This window comes from Carcharhinus amblyrhynchos, chromosome 2 (genome assembly GCF_965287045.1).
Source record: "Carcharhinus amblyrhynchos chromosome 2, sCarAmb.v2.hapA, whole genome shotgun sequence".
Taxonomy (NCBI): domain Eukaryota; kingdom Metazoa; phylum Chordata; class Chondrichthyes; order Carcharhiniformes; family Carcharhinidae; genus Carcharhinus; species Carcharhinus amblyrhynchos.
This window is the reverse complement of record NC_137325.1, coordinates 49,819,604-49,842,470: the sequence shown is the minus strand read 5'-3', so window position 1 is coordinate 49,842,470 and position 22,867 is coordinate 49,819,604. Positions and strand designations below refer to the sequence as shown.

Below are 22,867 nucleotides of genomic sequence, written 5' to 3'. Positions count from 1 at the left end.
GCTGTGTCATTGGGTCCAACAGACTTCTGCCTGTCCAATCCCTTGGATGTTTCCATCTCCACCTGATCTGCATCTGTAGTTCTGTGGAGCTCACCAGAAATTGACTCTGGAGCCTATCTGCTAATTCCACTCACTGAGGAGTGTGTCCCTGTGCTAGCGGATGGTGCAGGAAATGCCTTTGACACCTGGTCAGGGTTGTTTCCTCAGTGCTTTCCTCTGAGATGCTTGTGGGGATCATACGGGGGTGGGCCTACAAGGGCACAGGGTGGCTGGGGGGGGGTGGGGGCACCAACTCCTAAGGACCCTGTTTCATCTGGTGATGCTCCTGCAAGAGAAGGCACATGGGCAAGTGCAAGGGAGGGATGAGTATCTGGGCAACTCCGCCCATACTTCTGAAAGATCCAAATCGATGAAGGTTTTTTGGATCATCTGTGGTGCACGCCAACATCACAGTTGCTCACGCCCCTCTCAGGTGGTTCCCCTGTGTAATCCATCGCTTATTCCTTCAAAGGGAGTCCGGTGATGCAACTTGGGAATTCTACCACGTCTTCTCCTGCTCTCTGCAGCTTTGTTTCATCTTTCCCAATAGAGATATAAGGGGACGATTGAGGACTTGATGATTGTTGGAAATGGTGGGGGGGGGGGTGTAGATTAGATGGGGCGGCTCCGCACCTTGCCTCAACTGGCAGGGGTTGTAACAGGCATGCCAGAGGGATTTGTGGAGGGGGGCACAGGGTGCTGGATGGCCATGGGGTATCTGGGAGTGGGTGGAGGTGGATATTCCAAGTGTTGCTAGTGGGATTGATGCCAGGACAAGATGGGTGGATACTCACCCTTGCAGCCTGAATGAGGTTGTTCATTTCTTCTGGCATTGGCTGCTGTTTCTGTGTATCAGTCCATGGGCACAACTGCCATATCCACTGCTTCCCAGGTCACAATGGAGTCCTTCTCCTGGGCCATCTTCCCTCCCGGGGTACAAGATGGCCCACCTCTCTTCCAAAGCATCCAGCAGCAGTCTGAGCTCTCCCTCAATGAACTGTCAGGTTAGTCTGTGCAGTGCCCTGTTCCTGGTTGTGACTGCAAGGGGAATGTTTAAATGCAGCTCCCTCTTGTTAATGCACACAGCTGTGACCACTTTGGGGAGTCACACACCTGGAGACTCGAATACAGCATGATTCACATGGTGGCTCTTTCGGTGCTCTAAGTGCCGGTGGACTGCGGTGCACAAATTAGGCTGGCACGAATTGCTCCTTTATTCAAACTAGGTTATGAAACCTAGGAATATTTTGGGAGAATTCTGCCTCTACAGTTTGAAATCAGGCTCAATAAATTTTCACAATCCATTTTCTTGAGCTCAAGTTAAATGTCTGTGTCTGTCTGTTTAATTTCTTTGGGGGAAAATTGCATTGTGCTACAAAATGCATTTATGATTTTCTTATACATAGCTCAGAAAGGAAATTGGAATTCTCTTAACATTCCTTTGTACTATTCTTTAATTCTGTTTCATGTTTGTGTGGTTTAATTCTCCTTACCAAATTCTTTGGTCCAGATCTGCCAGCCAGATGGATGCTGGCTTATTAATGCTGCCCGCTAAAGATTTTATGCCGTGACCCTTGTGTGATCTTTCAGCCAGGACTTTCAATTCCAACTGAAGTATTAATGGGTCAGCACAGACATCCACAAGGACAACCATTAAGCACAAAAGATAAATGAAGAGAGGACACATCTCATTTTCAGACAGTAGCTGCCATATTCAGGTAAGTTTTTAACAAAGTTCTCAGGTCATCAGTAAATGTGTGGGTACGTGTATGGATGAATGGGTGATGGATAGACTGAATTCTACGTGCCTCCCCCATGGCGGGTATGTTTCCTATGGGAAGGGCACATAGAATAGGTTGGGGACCTATTCCATCACCTTCCCGTCCATACCCCCCAGCTCACCCCCATAACACGGAGTGGGGCAGGCACTGAAACTGAAGCTTGCCCACTATATTTAAATAAATAATTCAGGGTCAATTCAGCTTGTCCACGCCCTATCCTCTAACCTCACATATTTACCCTGTTAATCCCCTGATACTAAGGGGCAATTTATCATGGCCAATCAACCAAACTTACACATCTTTAACTGTGGAAGAAAACCAGAGCATCCACAGGAAACCCATGCAGACATGAGAAGAACGAGCAAACGCCACACAGTCAGTCACCCAAGCCAAGAACTGAATCTGGATCTGTAGTGCTGTGAGGCAGCAGTGCTAACTACTGTGCCACCATGCCTGAGTTAAACCAGTTTTCAACAATGGAACATAACCAGGGTAAGTGTGCAGGTAAGTTCCACATTTCTGGCCCAGACTCTGAGCTCATTGTTCCAGGCAGCAGAAACCAGCCAACTGAAAGTTTATTCTTCCTGGGCAATTTCTGTGAATGTGTGCCAGGATTACTACAGGGTTGTGACACATCTCCCAACTTACATCCAATCTCCAACAATCCAGATATGGGAAGATTTGGGGTTTTATATCTGTTTCTTTGTCATATTTTGGTTCTTAATGTCCTTTGCATTTATTCTCATTAATGCATTTGATCTCTTGTTTTCATTTCATAAGAACATAAGAACATAAGAAATAGGAGCAGGAGTAGGCCATCTGGCCCTTCGAGCCTGCCCCGCCATTCAATAAGATTATGGCTGATCTGTCGTGGCTCAGTTCCACATTCCCGCCCTCTCCCCATAACCCTTAATCCCCTCTCTTATCAAAAACCCATCAACCCGCGTCTTAAAAATATTTAGCGAGGCAGCCTCCACCACCTCAACGGGCAGAGATTTCCAGAGATTCACCACCCTTTGAGTGAAGAAGTTCCTCCTCAACTCCGTTCTAAACCGCCCTCCCTTTATCTTGAGGCTGTGCCCCCTAGTCCTACTGTCCTTTCTGAGCGGGAAGAGCCTCTCCACCTCTATCCTATCCATCCCATTCATCATCTTATACGTCTCAATGAGATCTCCCCTCATTCTTCTAAACTCTAACGAGTACAAGCCTAGTTTATTCAGCCTCTCCTCATAGCTCAACTCCCTCAACTCCAGCATCAGCCTAGTAAACCTCCTCTGCACTCCCTCCAAGGCCAAAATATCCTTGCGTAAGTACGGCGACCAAAACTGCACACAGTACTCCAGCTGCGGTCTCACCAATGCCCTATACAGCTGCAGCAAGACTTCCCTACTTTTATATTCAATCCCCCTCGCTATGAAGGCCAGCATCCCATTTGCCTTCCTGACCACCTGCTGTACCTGCAAGCTGGGTTTTTGCGACTCATGCACAAGGACCCCGAGGTCCCTCTGCAGTCGCCTGCTGCAGTTTTTCTCCACGTAAGTAATAATCCTTCCTACCATTATTCCTACCAAAGTGGACCACCTCACACTTGCCAACATTAAATTCCATTTGCCAGTTCCTGGCCCATTCGCCCAGCCTATCTAGATCCTTCTGCAGACTCTCCACACCCTCTGCGCAATTTGCCGTTCCACCAATCTTGGTGTCATCAGCAAATTTCGAAACCATACACTCGGTTCCCTCCTCCAGATCATCTATATAAATGGTAAATAGCTGAGGCCCCAGCACCGACCCCTGGGGCACTCCACTAGTCACCAACCGCCAATCCGAATAGTACCCATTGACCCCCACTCTCTGCCTCCTATTTGACAACCAGTCCTCTATCCACGCTAACACCCTACCCCCAACTCCATGTCCCCTGACCTTCTGCAATAACCTCTTGTGAGGTACCTTGTCAAACGCCTTCTGAAAATCAAGAAAGACCACATCCACCTGCTCTCCTCTATCCACCGCCCTAGACACATCCTCATAGAACTCCAGTAAATTTGTCAGACACAACTTCCCCTTAATGAAACCGTGCTGCATCTGCTCTATCAAGTAATTCCCCTCAAGATGCTCTGTCTTTTATTTTCACTGTACCTTTTTGCTTTTTAGCATTTCATATTTTTGATTTTGTTTATTTTTGTATCTTCACATTGGATAATGTTATGTACTGGGAGGCTGTGAAAACTGAACTTTGACTTCACAACAGCATTTACATTACACCATGTATGAGACTCTGTATGCACAGGGGTTGTAGTAAATATTGGAGTGAGCTACAGTACGGTCAATATAACCTGACTGCATATATATTTACTTACATTGTTTACCAGCAGAAGAGGTCAAATATACTGTTGTGCACAATGATCAAACTTTATAACATGCACTGAATTAAAGGAAATTATATGAGTTTGAGGTTTTAGAACTAGGCCAATGTACTACCATTCCACTATACCAGTACCTTGAAAGGAGTTCAATATCACAGATTGGGTGGAAATTACTTTTGATCTTGAAGCTCAGCATAAACAATTTTGCCATTGTGAACATGAATGAAGTGTTGGAATCTTGGTAAAACAAAGATGTCAGAGAGCTCAGAACAGGCCCTGTGGCTCCAGTAGCATGCACAATTCATTAATCTTTAATTATTATTGTATTTCTCAGTTTTGATCTAGTGTAGTCTCAGTTGGTTATGCAATTCTGGCTCTTCAGAGCCTTGAACATGTATTGTGTTACTTTTGACTCAATAGCCTTTGTTTGGTTCCTTTGCAAAACAACTTCTTGATGTATGGTACTTTGAAAGTTGCTTCATGTATGTTTAAAAGGAGAGATCCTGAGTACATTTCAGATTACAAAACACATTGCACTGATAATAACAGAAACTGTACTTCTAAAATGAGTTAATTGTGAAGAGCTCTAAGATGTCCTGGTGTGAATGTGACTATGATGAATATTTTTTTAAATCAGTGGCAACAAAAATAAAAGGGATGGGTGGTCAAGTATATATATGAATGGTCATTTAAAAGACAATTCCCCTTGCTTTTCTGGCTATGGTCTTCCATGATGGATCACTGTAACATGTATCAAATCAATATGCTGCTGAAGAAGGCATGCATAAATCTGGAGATTTTGAATCTTAATTTACAAGTTTTGTGGATATTCCATTTTGGTGAAAATTATCATTTCTAAGGTCTGCTGCAACAGGAATACATTTTCCCTCTGACCATTTCATCTTTCAGTTTAATGCAACGATAAAGCATAACTAAGCTTTTCTAACTATGAACTGTGCAAAGTGACTGTCTATTTCGCAAAGATGGGTTTCCAGCAGTATAGTGTCAGTGCTACTTGCTACAGGAAAGTTTCATGCATTATTACATCCCTGCCCCCTCCACTAGCGATTAACGCAAATCCACACTGTTGCTAGTCGTGAGAAATATTAGGTCATTACACATGAGGGAACAATTGTTTCTAGCATCATTCCGAATAAACACAATCCTGCCCAACTGTTGGATTAAGATTCAAAAAGGAATAAGCCATCTTTCTGCAGAAATTATTGTTGTAGTTGATGTTTTAGAACAGACAATATGATGAAGATCTTTTATTCACAAAAGTTTGGTTGCAATAAACTTGTTTATTCCACATGTCCTTTGAAAACAATAATTCATTGTGTTCTGAAGTTAACTCTTTCTTTGCTCTTCAACATTTTGATACTATTTTCAAGCATTCAAATTTTTAAAATTTTCCCATTAGAATATTTCTGTAATTAACAGAACTCTAAACAGTCTTTGGATGTCAGTGTGAGACGGCAATTGTCAACTGGATTTAAGGACATGGACTTAGCGGTCTTTTTTACGCAAGCACTGACACTCCAAAGGTGCACAGTAATGCTTTCAATCAGATTAATAATACATATAAAAACATGGAATTTCTATTTGTGTTATTCTTCAACTGTTAGCATTTTGTTTTTTCCCTTTCTACACGATACAAAAGTTGTAAGAACTTTGGAACACATTATATGTTAGGATGCTGCACGTACAGAAGTGCACAGGCACTTCTCTATGTGCATTCTGACTGGCTTTAGATCAGGTAAATAACTCTACAATTTGACAGTACATTTTCACTGCCAAATAATTGTATGCAACGATTCTCATTGCCAGTTATAAAAAAACCATAACCCTGAAAAAATGTGCAAGTCATTAAAATAGACAAAGCACAAAACGAAAAATATAACATATGAACACAATCATAGTTTTTCAAATAAAATCTCAAAATAATAGAAGTTGACCTATTTTACAAATAATTTCAGATAGTGTTGAAGCAGAAAGGATCTTACCAGCCCTGAAGCAAAGAAGACAGCCAGTAGTGACAAACAGGCTCCCATCACAATCAGAAGCAAGAAAACAATCAAAGGATGCTGCTGGCTCATGCAGTAATAAGACTCATACAGCCAGTCGGTTGACTTTTGTTTGACGGGGGCATCATCAGTTCTATTAAGCAAATATCTTCTTCTCCTCATTGTGTCTTGCCACATAGAAATGCGCAATTATGATTTTCAACTCTCAATTAACTGGCACACAGTCAGCAAGGTGCAGCCGAGGGAGCACACTTAAACTGTATCGCTGAAGCAACATGTTGAGCTGTGATGAAATAAAAGCAGACTGCAAGCTAGACCGGTGTGCAGAGCAGAGGGTGCACTCATCTCAATTGAAGCGCATCATCCTAAAGAACTATTTCCCCTCTAATAATTAATGTCAAACACCAATAGCAAGTGATTTTCAATGGATTGAAGGCTTCATGAAAAACATTTAATTCCTATTTTCTTTTATGATTAATCCCTCATTTGTCTTCCAGAAAGTACAACCTAGGAAAAAAAAAGATATTTACAATTAGTTAACTCATTACTGCATCACATGTAGCTACATGCAAGGAAAAACTAAATTAGATCATGAACCTAATAGACCTTGGAGAGATTCTTTTCCAAGCTGGTAGAATAATTAAAATGTAATCCTATAAAATGAATAGCAGTTATGTGTTTTCCCTCTAGTATTTTCAGGATTTATCAGCATAATCTGAAGCAACACGGATATACATAATACATCACAAAAAAACTTATTTCATGCAGGTTGCATGTGTATAACAAAGGAACAATATGACATCTGCACCAGAGAAATATTACTTATAACAGGGGATTGTGTGTCATTTCCACAGCTGCTATAAGAAGCTGAGTAAATAGCAACTCATCCATCAACAACACAGCTTGTTGTGCTTTCAAATAGTCAATCCTCTGCTACTGGGGGAATACAACTTTGCACATTTACAGGATATGCGAATTGGGGGTTGAAAAGACAAATACACCAGCTGCACCATTTGAGATGAGTAATCTGTCAAATTTCACTTAATTACATTTATTACAGGGCAGTTTAAGTGGTTTGTTTTAAATTGGTCAAATAGATTATTTTATGGTTTGATTATGTTTGTTCTCATGTCTGTGATTCATGGAAATTCACAAGATTGTTTGATCTAAAGGCAGTTATGTTGTATTCATTTTTTACAATGCCACCAGCCTGGAATATGGAACTTATAGTTACAGTTTGTGTTTGATGAAAAGATGAAAAAATCTAGAAAACCCAACTGTATTAAATAGTCTGAAAGTACTGATTTAGAGAATTTGCTTTACTTTTGCATCCAATATTGCATTATTGATGCCCTTGCATTTTCCCCCCTTGCATTTCTCCATTTACCCCTCTTTTTCTGATGGCAGTGACTCAGTTAGGTGTAGAATACTCGAGGTGTCAGTTGCTGTATCGGTCTCTTACCTGTAGTAGCCATTCTTCAATTCAAACAGCAAATGTTCACTACTAAATGAAATGTGCATTTTTTTCTTTTCAGAATCCACACAGCTGGATCACTGCACAATGATTAAGAGGCAAGAAGCAGATAACTTTCATACCCCAGGCTGTTTGCATGGTTGAAACTCACTCTAATGGCTAGGACTTATACCTGAAAATTAAGGAACAAACAGGATGCAGACCTCTCGGCTTTTGATCACTGCCACTAAGCTGCCATAAAATCATTTAGTGGGCTAAGAGGTGGAAAGGTAGGTTTTTAACAAGATCAGTCACTTTCTGCAGGAACCATTATCCTGCCATTGGGACTTTTACAATCCCACTATAAGATCCAATGGCAAACCATGGTGCATGATCTCTTTAGGTGCCCTGGTTGGTCATGGAATGATTAAATTAAGGCGGACCCTACACTAGGGTCCTATCACTGGACTGGCTTGCTGTTTGGTTCTAATACTGATCAGAATTTCCCTGAAAAAAATTAAAGAGAAAAAGAAGGCACAGCCCTGGTAGGTCACTGTTTTTTTGCTGGGCAACACTGATATCCCAAGTATATGAAGATAAATTGTAACCCTTTGTTGACTGAAATCAGGACTATGTTTCTCTCAAGTTGGTTTCTCTGGTACAGCTCTATAGTTGGCTGCATGAAAGTTCTGCCCAGAAACCATTTTTGAAAACCTTGCGCCAGAATGCTTCACTGAGAACAAAATCTCAGCACCATGACTTACTGAAAGATCCAGGTACATCTTGGGTGCACATAGAAGTGCACTATTTGGACACAGGCAGAAAGGAAACATGAATATTTCTAGGGTCCTGAACGCTGCAGCAACCATAAAGAAGCAGGCACAATGGAAGTGTTTTGTCAAAAATAGGATCTGAAATTTAGTATTTATAGTCAGGATATTTATTTTAACTTTTGATAAATAATGACAAGTTTTTAAATTTATTCATGTCAGTAAAAAACTGTAGTATACATATTTCTCAACTTCATATTCATATGTATGAATGTATTTGTGCTACAAAATCAAGAGTGGGATTGCAGAAGCAGCCCAAACAAGAATCCGGACAATCCTGGAATGTAATTCAATTGCAAGGAAGTGGTGAAGGGAAAGCACAGCGGAACAGGAGAGAATTCATTTTGTAATCTAATTTGAGGATCACAGATTTTTTTCCTTAACTGGTGCAGGTAAGACTGGACTCTGGCAGTTCTGTGAAATGAGCTCATAGCAAGTCATCAGCCTATTTTGCATCAATGTAAAGTCAATGGAAAAGGAAAGTAGATGCTGTGTGAAACAGTCTTCTGGTTCACCGAGTCCCATTTCTCACTACTCATGTAAAACAATTTTGCATCCCCCACACCTTCCACTATCCAGAACCAAAGGAGGGCTGATCCCAGATACAACCAGAAAAACTGATGCCGCATAGAGAAAACATGGCGGTTACTTTTTCCCATATCTGTGCTGGGAGAACACCTGCACTCAAACCTCTTCTCTGACTTTTCTGATGTCTACACCTAACTGTCCCTGAAGATGGCACAGTAAAACTAATGACATGCAAATTAGTGTCAGGTGGTTCTGCACACTGATTTTCTCTGAGCTAAAGGTCACAACAGCACAAAAATTATTCCTCCCCAAACCATACAACTATTTCATCTTGACTGAAAAGGAACATTTCACAATTAAATTGGAATACTACTCCTATTCCTGTGCGACAACTTTTCCTACTCACGTTTGTTTTCTCTGTAATAAAACTTCCTTTTTGGTACCACATTGCTTTCCTTTCACCAATTGAGGTGGATGACAGAATTGTCCAGATTCTTACTTGAGCTGCTTCTTCAATCCCAGCCTTGATTTTACAGCAAAATACGCTTGTACAGATACATTTGGGACGGAATTGTATGAGAATGATTCTATGGGGATGATTTTCCCCAAAAAGTTCTAGTGCTGAATTTGGGGGAAAACTGGTGTATATCACAATTGTTTTCCAGTGGGAGTTCATGCTAGAATCTCCCACACCCTGTGCAACGCAGAGTTCACAATCGTGAATATCATTAACAGCTCGGGGGGCCCTGAACTTTCATCCTCCCAACTGCCCCCTCTCACCTCCCCATAGAATGCAGACACCTCCCCCACTCCCTCACCCACCCTCCTGGCAGGCCAACCCATTCGCCAGCCTGCCCCAATCACTGGCCCCTCTCCAGCCCCAGTGATCCCAATGCAGAGTGACAGCGGGAGTCTCCACCTCCACCAATTGCCTCCTGGTCCCCACCCAGCAGGCCCCGCCCCTAGGTCTCATGCCTTGGCAGTGCTCAGTGGGCAGCGCCAAGGTGCCCCCTGAACATGGACATATTGCCCCTTTGACAGTGCCAAGATGCACAGACTGGTCCAACGCCCCCTGTTGTCTGGCGCCCTCAGGGTCCTGATTATCCCACCTTCATTCTAGCAGGGTCTTCCCGCTACTTCCCCGAAAGTAGTGAGCTATTCTGAACCCTGCTGGAGTGAAATTGTACTGACGGGGTGGGAGATGCGAGCGGGCTTGGAGACTTCAGTCCCGGGCTTGATAATCACATTTAAAGTAGATTAAAAGTAGGTTTAAATGACTTACCTGCTGTTCCTACCGATTTTCAGCATGGTCCTGACTGCGCAGGATATCCGGTGCTGGGAGATGTGCGCGCATCGGGAATGCATGCGTGAATCCTGTGGATCGGCCAATACGCGACTCTCCCAGCCTGCCGCACTAAGAAAATAGCATGGCAGGATGGGAGAGTTGCTCCCTATGTGTCCAGCTAGCATGAAATTGGGAGAGTACTTCACCTGGTTTTTGGGTGATGGTGATCCAAATCTTATGCCCAATCTTACATACTTAGAGATTGAAAGAATGGTGTAAGCTATTTCTAGAAGCTGCAGGCAGTGGGCTGGGCTTAACTCGCCAGCCAGCCTGAAGAGGGAGCTCGGATTTAGTACATGCGTAATTTCAGCAGCAGGGATCTGACAGACAGACAGCTGTCAGGCCGCTGCTGCTGCAAGCAGCCTTGCAAGCTCTTCTCGCCATCCCCCCACCGCTGACCACAATCGCGCGGGGTCCACTGCTGATCGCGAGCTCCACAACACAGGGACATCTAGTTTTTCATCCTCTTCTGGAGATATTATAGATATTTCCTGAGTGATTGGTAGTGTGACAATGTTAGGTTTATCAGCAGTTGTAACAACAATGGACAACTTGCTCCCCAAAGGCAGAAGACAGCTCAGATGAAATCCCAGTCAGGATACTCAGAACTTGCAGCTCTACATGATTAATGGCAGTGGTTATTTTCTTCTTCCTTTTTGAGGGGTTCTGGGGCTACGCAGGCATCTCTACTTCACAGAGATTAAAGCTGGTTGATGTACAACAGCTCAAAGATTTTATTTGCTGCCATATGTCAATAGTTCTAGAATCACACTTACGTCAGATGCATTGGGCCAGTAGAGTGATGCGTCTTGTTCTAGCCGTAAGATTTTTTAGCCACAGTTCTTTGCCTAACAGGACTATTATGCAAGCTGCTGTTAAATGGCCAAAACATCCGCATTCCAAAATGAATAACCAAGATCCTTGATCTCACCCAAGAAGTATGATTGTGTGTCTTTCAAGTTTGCATTCCCAACTTTGTGAATAATCTTTAGGCCTTTTGTGCATTTCAGAAATATTGTCCTTCACTGTTGCCACAGTGTCCAATCCTATTGCACTGAAAGCATTGGTCTGAAATTGGACATGGATCTTATCTGTGGGGGCACTTTGCTCCACAGCGTTGGCATGGTTGTCCTTCTCGTTGGTTTGGGCGTTGCTTTCGTTGGCTCGAATTACCTGTGTCTTTTTGTTTAACTCGCGGAACTGTGGTTGGCCTCATGGAGGTGACTGTCCATCTTCATTACCTTTTCTGTGGCTAGATCTTCCTTTGCTGCAGGAGGCTAGAGAATTCATCATCCACTACTGGTACCACTATTCTACCTCTCATGAATTCAGATTTTAAATCTCATACGTGCAACCTTCTGCCATCCTATACAGATCATTCATTGTTGAATGCATCAAGAGGGTTTCCTGGCTTTTGGACTCTCTTAATGAATTTAGCTCTTTTCAGCATTTTATTACTTCTTAGATTAAAATAAAAGTTAAATGTTATTAGTTCTTCTTTGAATTTTGTGTACTAAAAGAGATGGTCATGGCAATAGTGGATGCATTGGTTATCATCTTCTAAAATTCTGTAGATTCTGGAACAGTCCTGATAGATTGGAGGGTGGCAAATGTAACCCCAGTATTTAAAAAAGGAGGGAGTAATCAGGAATTACAGACCAGTTAGCCTAACATCAATAATAGGGAAAACACTTGAGTCTATAAAAATACAATAACATGACACTTAGAAAATATCAACAGGATTATACAAAATCAACATGGATTTGTGAAAAGGAAGTCATGTTTGACAAACTTACTGGAGTTGTTGAAGATGTAATTAGTGAAATGGATAAGTATGATTTAGTGGATGTATTTGGACTTTAAGAAAGCATTTGATAAGACAGAAGAGGTTATTGTGCAAAATTAAAGTGCATGGAATTAAAGGTAATCTATTAGCAAAAATAGCGAATTGGTTAGTGGGTAGGAAACAGAAATTAGGAATAAATGTATTGTTTTTGATCCCACAGGGATCAATGTTTGGGCCCCAGTTATTCACAATATACATCAATGATTTGGATGAGTGAATCAGATGTACTAAGTTTTCTGACAACATGAAATTTGGTGGGAATGGTGAGAAGGATGTTAAGAGGATTCAAGGTGATTTAGACAAGTTGACTGAGTGGGCAAATATGGCAGATGCAGTATAATGCAGATAAATGGGAAGTTATCCACTTTCGATGGAGAAGCAGAATGACAGGGTATTATTTAAATGGTAATAAACAAATGTTGACATTCAAAGGGACCTGATTGTCCTGGTACACCAGTCAATAAAAGCATGCATGTAGGTTTCGCAAGCAGTTAGAAATGTATATGATATGTTGGCCTTCATTGCAAGATGACCTGAGTGCAGGAGCAAGGATATCTTACTGCAGCTGCACAGGGCTGTGGTGAGACCACGCCTGGAGTATTCTGTGCAGTTTTGGCCTCCTTATCTGAAAAAGGATATTCTTGCCATGCATAGGGAGTGAAGTTAAGACTGATTCCTGGAATTGTTGCATGAGGAGAGATTCTGTCAACTGGGCCTGTATTCACTGGAATTTAAAAGAATGAGAGGCGATCTCATTGTAATGTATAAAATTCTGAAAGGGTTCGATAGACTCGATGTTGTTTTCTCTGGTTGAGGGTTCTAGCATAAGAATTCACATTGTCCGGATACAGGGTGTACCATTTAGGACTGAGATATGGAGAAATTTCTTCACTCAGCATGTGGTGAACCGGTGGAGCCCTCTACCACAAAAGCTGTAAAGGCCATGTTATGGAATATATTTAAGAAGGAAATCTACAGATTTCTAGACTCCAAAGATGTCAATGGCAATGGGAAGAGCATGGGACTATGGTATTCAAATAGAGGATGAGCCATGATCATATTAAATGGCAGAGCAGGCTCAAAGGGTTGTACGTCTTAAACATGCTCCTTTTTTCTATGTTTCTATGTATTAATTCCCTGTCTTACTATAATGCCATCTATAATTGGGCCTACTAAGTAAAACAGAACTATGGGCCTTGGATTGATTTTGAATTATGGAATTCTGATCCATGATTAAATATTTCGATATTAGAGCTTTACAAAACTTTTTAAATTTCAAGATGGCATCACCATTCATTAGGAGACAAAGGGAGTTTCCACATTTGCTGGTTTTGACAGGCTTCACTACACTGGTGATTACACTCAGCTTGCAGATACATTTTTCTCAAAAAGGATGCCTGGAACAGTTGCCTAGAGTTTTCTTGCTTAGTATCTAAGTTTAAAGTCATTAATTTGTTGAATCCTCGCTTTTGTTTACCTTTAGCTAGGTTTAGAAAGTTGTAATTCTCTAAGAGTATTCAAATACTTTTTCTTGAGCATGCTCAGATGCCATGTCAGCTCAGGAAAGGGATTTGGCGATGGGTTCTTTTGAATTGCACATTTGACTGAATTATTGATAGATTTCTCAGGACTTGCTGTAGCCTGGGGATTTAAAAGATTTAGCTCACTCTGCTGGCTCTGCACTCGGGGATTTGAAGCTGGACTTCCAAAAGAGATGTAATGGTGTCTTCTGCTGCAGTAAAGAATGCTAAACCGTGTCTTCAACTTTCAAGATGTGAAGATGCTGATGTTGGACTGGGGTAAACACAGTAAGAAGTCTCACAACACCAGGTTAAAGTCCAAAAGATTTGTTTGGTAGCAAAAGCCACTAGCTTTCTGAGCGCTGCTCCTTTGTCAGGTAATATACATCTCTTTAACCTGTGCTTAATGCTCTCTCCACTTATATTGTCTGTACCTTTAAGACTTGATTACCTGTAAAGACTCACATTCCAACCATTATTTTGTAAATTGAGTTTGTGTCTTTATGTGCCCTGTTTGTGAACAGAACTCCCACTTACCTGACTTTACTAACTATGAGAACTATTAACAAAGTTATAATCAAGAGTACAAACAAGCTAGGAGCTGTCTCCATAATTGGATCTGTGTGTGGCTCTGCCCAACACCACACTGACCATTAGGTGCATGTCATTTATTCTTTGACATTATTGCGTGGGTAGTACTATACTCAGTCCCATAATAACCCTCTATGTGTCAGACTCTTATATTATAATTACCACTGTTTTTGGCTTTGAACCATGAAAACTACTGTCATTTAATCTCTCCTCCACCACACCCCATCCCCCCAACCCTATACTGATATTCTCTTTTGTTCTTTCTGCCCCTCCCCCATACCACTGGTTAAAAATGTATTACATTTCTAGCTTGCTTCAGTTGTGATGAAAGATTGTGAACCTGAAACATTGGACAGCATTTTCCACTTTGTGCCGAAGCAGGAAAATTGGGATGCCACTCTTCAACTGCACAGCCGAGTTTCTTTTCAGATATTATGGCACTCTGTACTCAAAAAATCTCAAGGCGTGGTCTTTGCAGTTACAGTGAGTAAAAGGGCCGCCACCCTTCCGGCTTCAGGTAATTAATCCAGCCCCAGCCATCTCCTTTGCATAGTGAGACAAGTGGACTTGTTTCAGCAATAAAAATACTGCATGTGTATAAATTTAGATTCTTACAGTTGGACACTCTTTGTGAGATGGAAAAATCTCTAACTTTTTTTTAGCTACTCCTGTTTGTTTCCATATTGACATACTTCTCTCTTTTTAATTGTTAAAAAGCAGGAGTGATAGCTTCTTTCCTGGGTAATTCAAGCCTGAGTTGATGGCAGGGAAATATGCACATTAGTCCAATGTTGCTTGAGCCAAGGTAGCAAGAACCTTCCTTCCAAATCTTAATGTCCCTTCATGAAGAGCCCACCCTGTGCCAGTTTCCAGCCACTTCTGGCTGAAAATGTGTTTCTTCCTGATTGAACTGGTGTTTGAGATGGGAAGGAGATTGTGAATGGTGATGGTACACATGCCACTTGACTTTTAATTGGGGTAGAATGGGGATCAAAAAAGAGACTTGCCAATCTCTGAAGCTGCAGCAAGACCATAATAATTAGGATCCAGTGCGAGTCTCTCCTTCAGTGCCTTCACTCTGAATTAATAAAATAGTTGAAGGCATTATCACAGTATCTCTGATGGATAATGAGGAGCACTGTCTGAGCCTTGTAATCTTTAAGATAATGCCTGCTTTTGTGAAGGAATTATAAGGAGAAAAGAGATAGCTGTCTGTTTCATTAAAGAATTTACAGCAATGAGGTCAGTCAACTGACTGAGTTTTTTGAGGAGGTGATAAGAACGATTGATGAGGGAAAGGCAGTAGATTTGTCTACATGGACTTCAGTAAGGTTTTTGACATGGCAGGCTGGTACAAAAGGTGAAGTCTCATAGGACCCAGGGTGTGCTAGCTAGATGGACACAGAACTGATCTGATCATTGAAGACAGAGAGTAGCGGTGGAAGGATGCTTTTCAGAATTGTGATCAATAACTAGTGGTGTTCCAAAGGGATCAATGCTGGGACCTCTGTTGTTTGGAATGTACATAAATCATCTAGAGGAAAATTTAAGTGGTCTGATCAGTAAATCTGTGGATGACACAAAAATTGGCAGAGTTTCAGACAGTGATGAAGATTGTCAAATGGTACAGTAAGATATAGATAAATTGCAGATTTTGACAGAGAAATGGCAGATGGGTTTAATCCAGACAAATGCAAGGTGATGCATTTTGAAAGATCAAATTCAGGTGTGAATTATCAGTAAATGACAGAATCCTTGGGAGCACTGACATATAGAGGGATCTGGACATACAGGTCCATAGATCCTTAGAAGTGGCAACACGGGTGGATAAGGTGGTCAAGAAGGCATACAGCAAGCTCGCTTTCATCGGCTGGGGTATCGAGTATAAAAGTTAGCAAGTTACTTAATAGCTGTATGAAACTTTAGTTGAGCTGCATTTTACAATATTGCATGCAGTTTTGGTTGCCACACTACCAGAAGGAGGTGGATGCACAAAGATGGTTTACCAGGATGATGCCTGGTCTGGACTGTTTAAGATATGAAGAGAGGTTGGATAAACTCGGATTGTTTTCACTGGAAAGATGGAGGTGGCAGTGCAACCTGATAAAGGTCTACAAAATTAAAAAATGCATAGATAGGATGGCTAGCCAGAGGCATTTTCCCAGGGTGAAAAAGTCAACTACTAGAGGGCACAAGTTAAAGGTGAAAGGGGTAAGTTAAAGGGAGATGTGCAGGGAAGATTTTCACGAAGAGGTTAGTGGGTGCCTGGAATGTGCTGTCAGTGGAGGGGGTGGAAGCAGCCACATTAGCAACCTTCAAGATGTAGCTTGATAGACACATGAACAGAAAGCGAACAGAGTTATGGAAACCACATGGGCCATTCTCCCATACCGAAGCACATGTCTTTTGATGCATCAGATTGGGAGAATTGCATGTTGGCCATTTTGTGGGATTCGCGCATATGTTCCTAACGCATGCATGTCTTCCACAGCTGGAGAACAGGCACATTTGGGACTGCACTGGAAACCCGTGGGAAGTGATTTAAAACTTTTTTTAACGTATCTTAAATCTCATTATCGGGACCGACATGGAATTTTCCAGGCCCGATAGCATCTCCCACCATGCCAGGAGTATTTCACTCCACGGCGTTTACAGAAGCTCCCCACTTGCGGAAACTACAGGAAACCTCACCAAAATGAAGGGGGGGGGGGTGGTGGTGGGGGTAATCAGGGTCCCCAGGGTGTCAGGCGGTGGGGGCTGGTGCCCCCTGAGCATGGGCACCCTGGCAGTGCTGGCCTGTGTCCGTTGACACAGCCCAAGGGGCAAAGTGCCCATACCAAGGGGCACCATGGCACTGCCGATTGGGCATTGGGCAGTGCTGGAGGTGGAGCCAAGGGGCGTGGCCTTTGGAGGGACAAGGGGCGGAGCCCAGGGGTTGCGATCAAGAGGGAAAGTTCTAGTGGGTGGAACCCAGGGGGCATATTGTTGACAGGGCCTAGACCAATGGTGGGCAGGGCCTAGGGGCCGAGCAGCGAAGTTGGGGGAGGTTCCCACTGCCACTCAGGTCAGGACTGGAGGAAGCCCAGCCATTGGAATGGGCTATGGGGTTCTGCCTCTTGAGGAGTGGTCTGTCTCCTGAAGGTTGGGGGGAGGGGGGGAGCGGGGGGGAAGGTCAAGGTGGATTTGCTGTGGTGGAGATTCACCACGGCTGGGAGGGAGGTGCTGGATATTGGGGTGCTCCAGGATGGTTGGAGGGAGATCGGGGCTGGCTCAGACATAGTTGTGGGGACCACAATCAGGCCATGGGAGGTGGGGGGTGGGGGGGCTGGAGGGAGACCACACCCACCAATCTAGTTAGTACGGTCACTGATGAAGAAAGTGAAATTGCCATTGTGCTAAATGGCCATAATTCTCCAGTTGTTCACGCTGGTTGATTCTCCAGTCCTGCTGGCAGCGCAGCCCTCCAGCAGGTTTCCTGCCAGCATAGGGTGACATCAATGGGAATTCCCATCGACAGCTGTGGGATCAGAAAATCCTGCCATTGGCAAACAACGTGCCACCTCCCGCTGGTGGGAAACAAGTGGCTGGGAGGCCAGAGAATCTTGCCCAACATTTGTCTGGTTAAACCAGTTTACTTTGCAGACATATTTATTTAGTGAATTTGTGATTGGAACTGTGCAACTCATACTCAGCACAAAGGAAGACGTTCGTAGTTGCTAAATGCCAGCCATCTCAGCTTCATGCCATGGCTGCAGAAATTTATCAAGAAAATGGTCTAAGCCCAACTATCTTCCACTTTTTCATCAACGGCTTTCCCACCCTCATAAGGTTAGAAATAAGCATGTGCACAGATGGCTGAACAACGTTCAGTTCTATCTGCCACTCATAAGAACATAAGAAATAGGAGCAGGAGTAGGCCAGCTAGCCCTTTGAGCCTGCCCCGCCATTCAATAAGATCATGGCTGATCTGAAGTGGCTCAGTTCCACTTTCCCACTTTCTCCCCATAGCCCTTAATTCCCTTGTCTGTCAAAAACCTATCTACCCGTGTCTTAAATATATTTAGCGAGGTAGCCTCCACCACTTCAACGGGCGGAGAATTCCAGAGATTCACCACCCTTTGAGTGAAGAAGTTCCTCCTCAACTCTTCTAAACTAACCACCCCCCCTTATCTTGAGGCTGTGCCCTCTAGTCCTGCTGTCCTTTCTGAGCGGGAAGAATCTCTCTACCTCTACCCTATCCATCCCTTTCATTATCTTATACGTCTCTATAAGATCCCCCCTCATCCTTCTAAACTCCAACGAGTACAGACCCAGTGTATTTAGTCTCTCTTCATAGTCGAACCCCCTCACTCCTCACTTAAAGAAGCAGTTTGCGCTCTCATGCAACAAAACCTAAACATCATTAAAGCTTGGGCTAAGTGACAAGTAACATTTACAACACACAAGTGTCAGACAACAGCCATCTCCACCATCAGAGAATCTAACCATCTTCCACTAAGTTCAAGAATATTACCATTGCTGAATTTGTCACTCTCAGCCACTGACTAGAATCGCAACTGGACCAGCCATATAAATACTGTGCTACAATCAGCATTTAAGCTGGGAATTCTGCATCGGGTAACTAACCTCTTGATTCCCCAAAGCCTGTCCACTATCTCCAAGGTACAAGTCGGAAATGTGATGGAATACTATCCACTTGCCTGGTTGTGTGCAGCTCCAACAATGTTATTGTGAATATTGAGTGCATTCAGATAGAGTGCTCTTAACTTTGTCTTTTTAACATTATTCCACATTCTGATCCTATTTGATGTGTACCTTGAAGAAACCCAGTGCTATCCAATAAGGTAGTGCACTGGATTAGCAGTGCACTACCCATCACATTATACATTCGCTCTCACCACCAACACAGTAGTGTGTAACATTTCCAAGATTTACTGTATCAACTCATTCAACAGCACCTTCCAAATCCATGACCTCTGTCATCTAGAAGAACAGCACCACCTACAAATTCCCTTTCAAGTCATATATATTCTTGAACTGGAATTATAGCATCATTCCTTCACTTTCATTGGGTCAAATGTTTGGAACTACCTTCCTAACGGTGCTTGGATGTACCTACACAATATGGACTTCATCAGTTCGAGAAAGCAGATTACCACTATCTCTTCAAGGGAAATTAGGATAGCCAACAAATGCTGACCTTTACAGAGTTGCTCACATCCCACGAGCAAATTAAAAAACCCTAACAAGCTGAATAAAAATAGGAAAGGTGGGAGAACTCCATTTTCTTAGCTGGCCTCAAAAAAATGGTACCTTCAAAACGAAGCTGCAAGTCTGGAAAGTTCTTATCTTGGGTGGGGAGGATGATATGTTTGAGCTCTTACATTCTTTAATTCAAAAAAAAACTGACCTTGTCATGATCAAAGTGCAGCTGACATTGCTTCTTTCTGATCTATGCAACAAATTTATTTTCCGGAACTCACAATGGAACAATCTGCTATACACCCATGGGAGTCAAACATTTTAGAGTGAATAGTAAAACTAAACCTTCATCCTCTGGTCCATCAAAGCTATTAGAAGAGCTCGATAACATTTCATCAGAAAACTCCTTTGAACCAAGTTCAGTGAAATGTTGCTAGAGGCAGTTTAGTATGAATATTCAGATGAATGAATCACTGGAAATGACCCATTTGGTGCAAGTACTCTTGTGAAACTGAATCTTCAGCAGTGATGTCAATAAAAACTAATGATGTGGGTATGCCGGCGTTGGACTGGCGTAAACACAGTAAAAAGTCTGACAACACCAGGTTTTAGTCCAACCTATTTATTTGATAGATAGTGTGTCGCACTATCTGTAACCCCCGTGACTTGCCTGGGTTTGCAAAACCTCACTTACTGTACTGTCTGGAGACAATACACATCTCTTTAAACTGTGATGAGTGCTCCTTCCACTCACATTATCAGCCACTTCAGGTCTTGAACAGCAGGTTAGGTGTAAGGATTCGCATTCTAATCAGTAATCTCTAAACTGTCTGTGCTTTATATGCTCTGTCTGAGGCCAGAACTCTCCATTCACCTGACGAAGGGGCTAACCCGAAAGCTTGCGAGTATATTACACGACACACGACAGCGCAGAGTCGCTGAACGGAGACTGATAGCCAAGTTCCGCACACATGAGGACGGTCTCAACAGGGATCTTGGGTTCATGTCGCACTATCTGTAACCCCGTGACTTGCCTGGGTTTGCAAAACCTCACTTACTGTACTGTCTGGAGACAATACACATCTCTTTAAACTGTGATCAGTGCTCCTTCCACTCACATTATCAGCCACTTCAGGTCTTGAACAGCAGGTTAGGTGTAAGGATTCGCATTCTAATCAGTAATCTCTAAACTGTCTGTGCTTTATATGCTCTGTCTGAGGCCAGAACTCTCCATTCACCTGACGAAGAGGCTAACCCCGAAAGCTTGTGAGTATATTATCAAATAAATAGGTTGGACTAAAACCTGGTGTTGTCAGACTTTTTACAATAAAAACTAAGCCAGGGTGAAGTTTGATCATGATATGCATGTATGATTGTCAAAGATACCATCACATCTTAAGACAACCTTTTCTCAGGACCAGCAAGCTTTTCATATAAAATAAGCAACACCAAAATAAAAAGAAACAATATATGATCCTTTCAGCATTTCACACCCAGGTATGACCTGTTTATTCCTCCTTTGTGTTTTCTATCTGATAACCAATCCTCAATGCATGCTAATATGATTGTCTCAATCCTAAGATTGTGTAGCAACTCCTTGTGACATCTCTAATCAAATGCCTTCTGAAATTCCAAATACCCTACACTCATTGGTTTCCCGTACTTACACCGTTAGTTACATTCTTAGGAAAGCTTAATAGAGTTGACAGGCACCGAGCAAGATTTTCTAGCCGTGCACGCCCCAAGATTGGAGATTCCCACATGAGGTCAACAGACCTTAAAATGGTCCAACAAATTTTCTGTCCCATCTGCTACAATTCCTGCAGAAGGCAGGATGGGAAAATTCTGCCTACAACTTCTGTTCCATACAACCATGTTCATTCTGCCTCTTGACCCGGATTTCACATACAACAATGAAGCGATTGCATTTACCTCTGACCTTGAAGAAAGTTGCTCACAGGATTGAGTGATCTCTGTGGTGCACACTTCCCTTTTCTAGATGGAATTGAAGTAGCAGCTGAAATATTACAAATAAACTTTTTTTAAAAATATGGATTTTCATTGCAAAGGAATAATGTGGCATTCTACAAATATAAAATTATTTCAGTGCTAGAAGGATTTGTCAGCAGTTATGATGAACTTAGTACACCACTATAAACCCAGCTATAGTTCATTTAACAAGTGACATGAATGTGTAATTATGATATTACAGATTTTCAGGACAACTGTTAGTGACATACAATTCTGTTTACAAACCTGAATTGAGTTTAAGAGCCTTTTTTGAAATGGGAGTATTTTCAGACAACCTGGCACCTTCCTGTGTTTGTTGAAAACTTGTCAGACTCTTGTCTCTAGAGCTGGTTTCAAAGAGTCATTAAAATTTAGGGCTGGCCAGAGAGTCTTCTAAAAGGTGCAAAAATACCTGTGGTTCTAAGGGAAGAAGATAAGGAAGAACATTAAAAGACCTCAATTTCCTTGCTTCTTTGGAATAATGACTTACTAAAAATTAACTTGGTGCCATTTTTTTGATTTTTGAAATGTAGAAACAAGGCTGTAAGAAGCATTTTTAAGTGGCAGTGTGCAGAGAAACTCATAAATCTCAGGAAGTCATTTCCAGCTCTTAGCTCTCAACTGAACTAACTGTGAACAACTAGTGAGACAACTGTGAACAACTAGCCATTTTCCAGCAGCGGGATGAGAAGACCCTGCTGCTGGAAAATGGCTGACCGCCCCTGCCACAAAGATCACTCTGTGGAAGGATGGGAAAAAGAACAAAATCCTGCCCAAGGTGTGGTTTTCTTCAGGGTTGTTTTAGTGAGACTGATAGTATAAAAGGGATCGTTCACATCAATTCAGTGATTTCTAGTCAATTGTAAATTTCAACTTCATATTCTATGAAGAAGTGTAGAATTAGTGAAAGCAACTTCTGGATACCCAGCATCTGCTTGTGTGGACTCCAGAAATTGCAGCTGATTTTAAGACTGGTGAACACTGCCTAAATCAGCATTACTACTGCAGAATCCAGCCATTCTGATTTTTCAGTTGTCCTGTTACACCCTTATTCGTAGATTCCAGTGGCATTTCCCTGTGACAGAGTTATGGCTAAATGATTGAGAGTTCCCAGATTTCTCTCTTCCTCTTGCATTTACAAAGCCCTAAGGTGACTGTTTGAGAATCTTGAGATTTCTGGGACTTCAAATCCAATGCTTCCACTATGTCTGCAGCTACCACTTAAAATGTGTTAGGATATAAGCCACCAGGTACTGGTAATATGTCAAATTTGACAGCTTTTCCCTTTAATTCAATGCTTTCCAAACTTTTTCCCACTATGACTCCATTTTGAAC

General features: G+C 42.3%; 1 protein-coding gene across 5 annotated transcripts in view; it reads right to left on the bottom strand.

The window, feature by feature from the left end:
• Positions 1–22,867, bottom strand: part of adcy2b (adenylate cyclase 2b (brain)) — a 668,382-nt gene that overhangs the window by 376,694 nt on the left and 268,821 nt on the right. For 2 of the 5 annotated variants that reach the window (XR_013888839.1, XM_080205324.1), the window contains exons 1-2: positions 21,779–21,922; positions 6,187–6,714 (exon numbers count right to left, since the gene is read on the bottom strand). Coding sequence is in view for 4 of the 5 variants with exons in the window: in XM_080205324.1 (XP_080061450.1) it covers positions 6,187–6,384 (198 nt within the window). In the remaining variant the exon portion in view is untranslated. Of the gene's footprint in view, positions 1–6,186; positions 6,715–21,454; positions 21,519–21,778; positions 21,923–22,867 lie in introns of those variants that run through there. The other 3 variants (XM_080205342.1, XM_080205332.1, XM_080205350.1) reach the window with 2 other exon arrangements.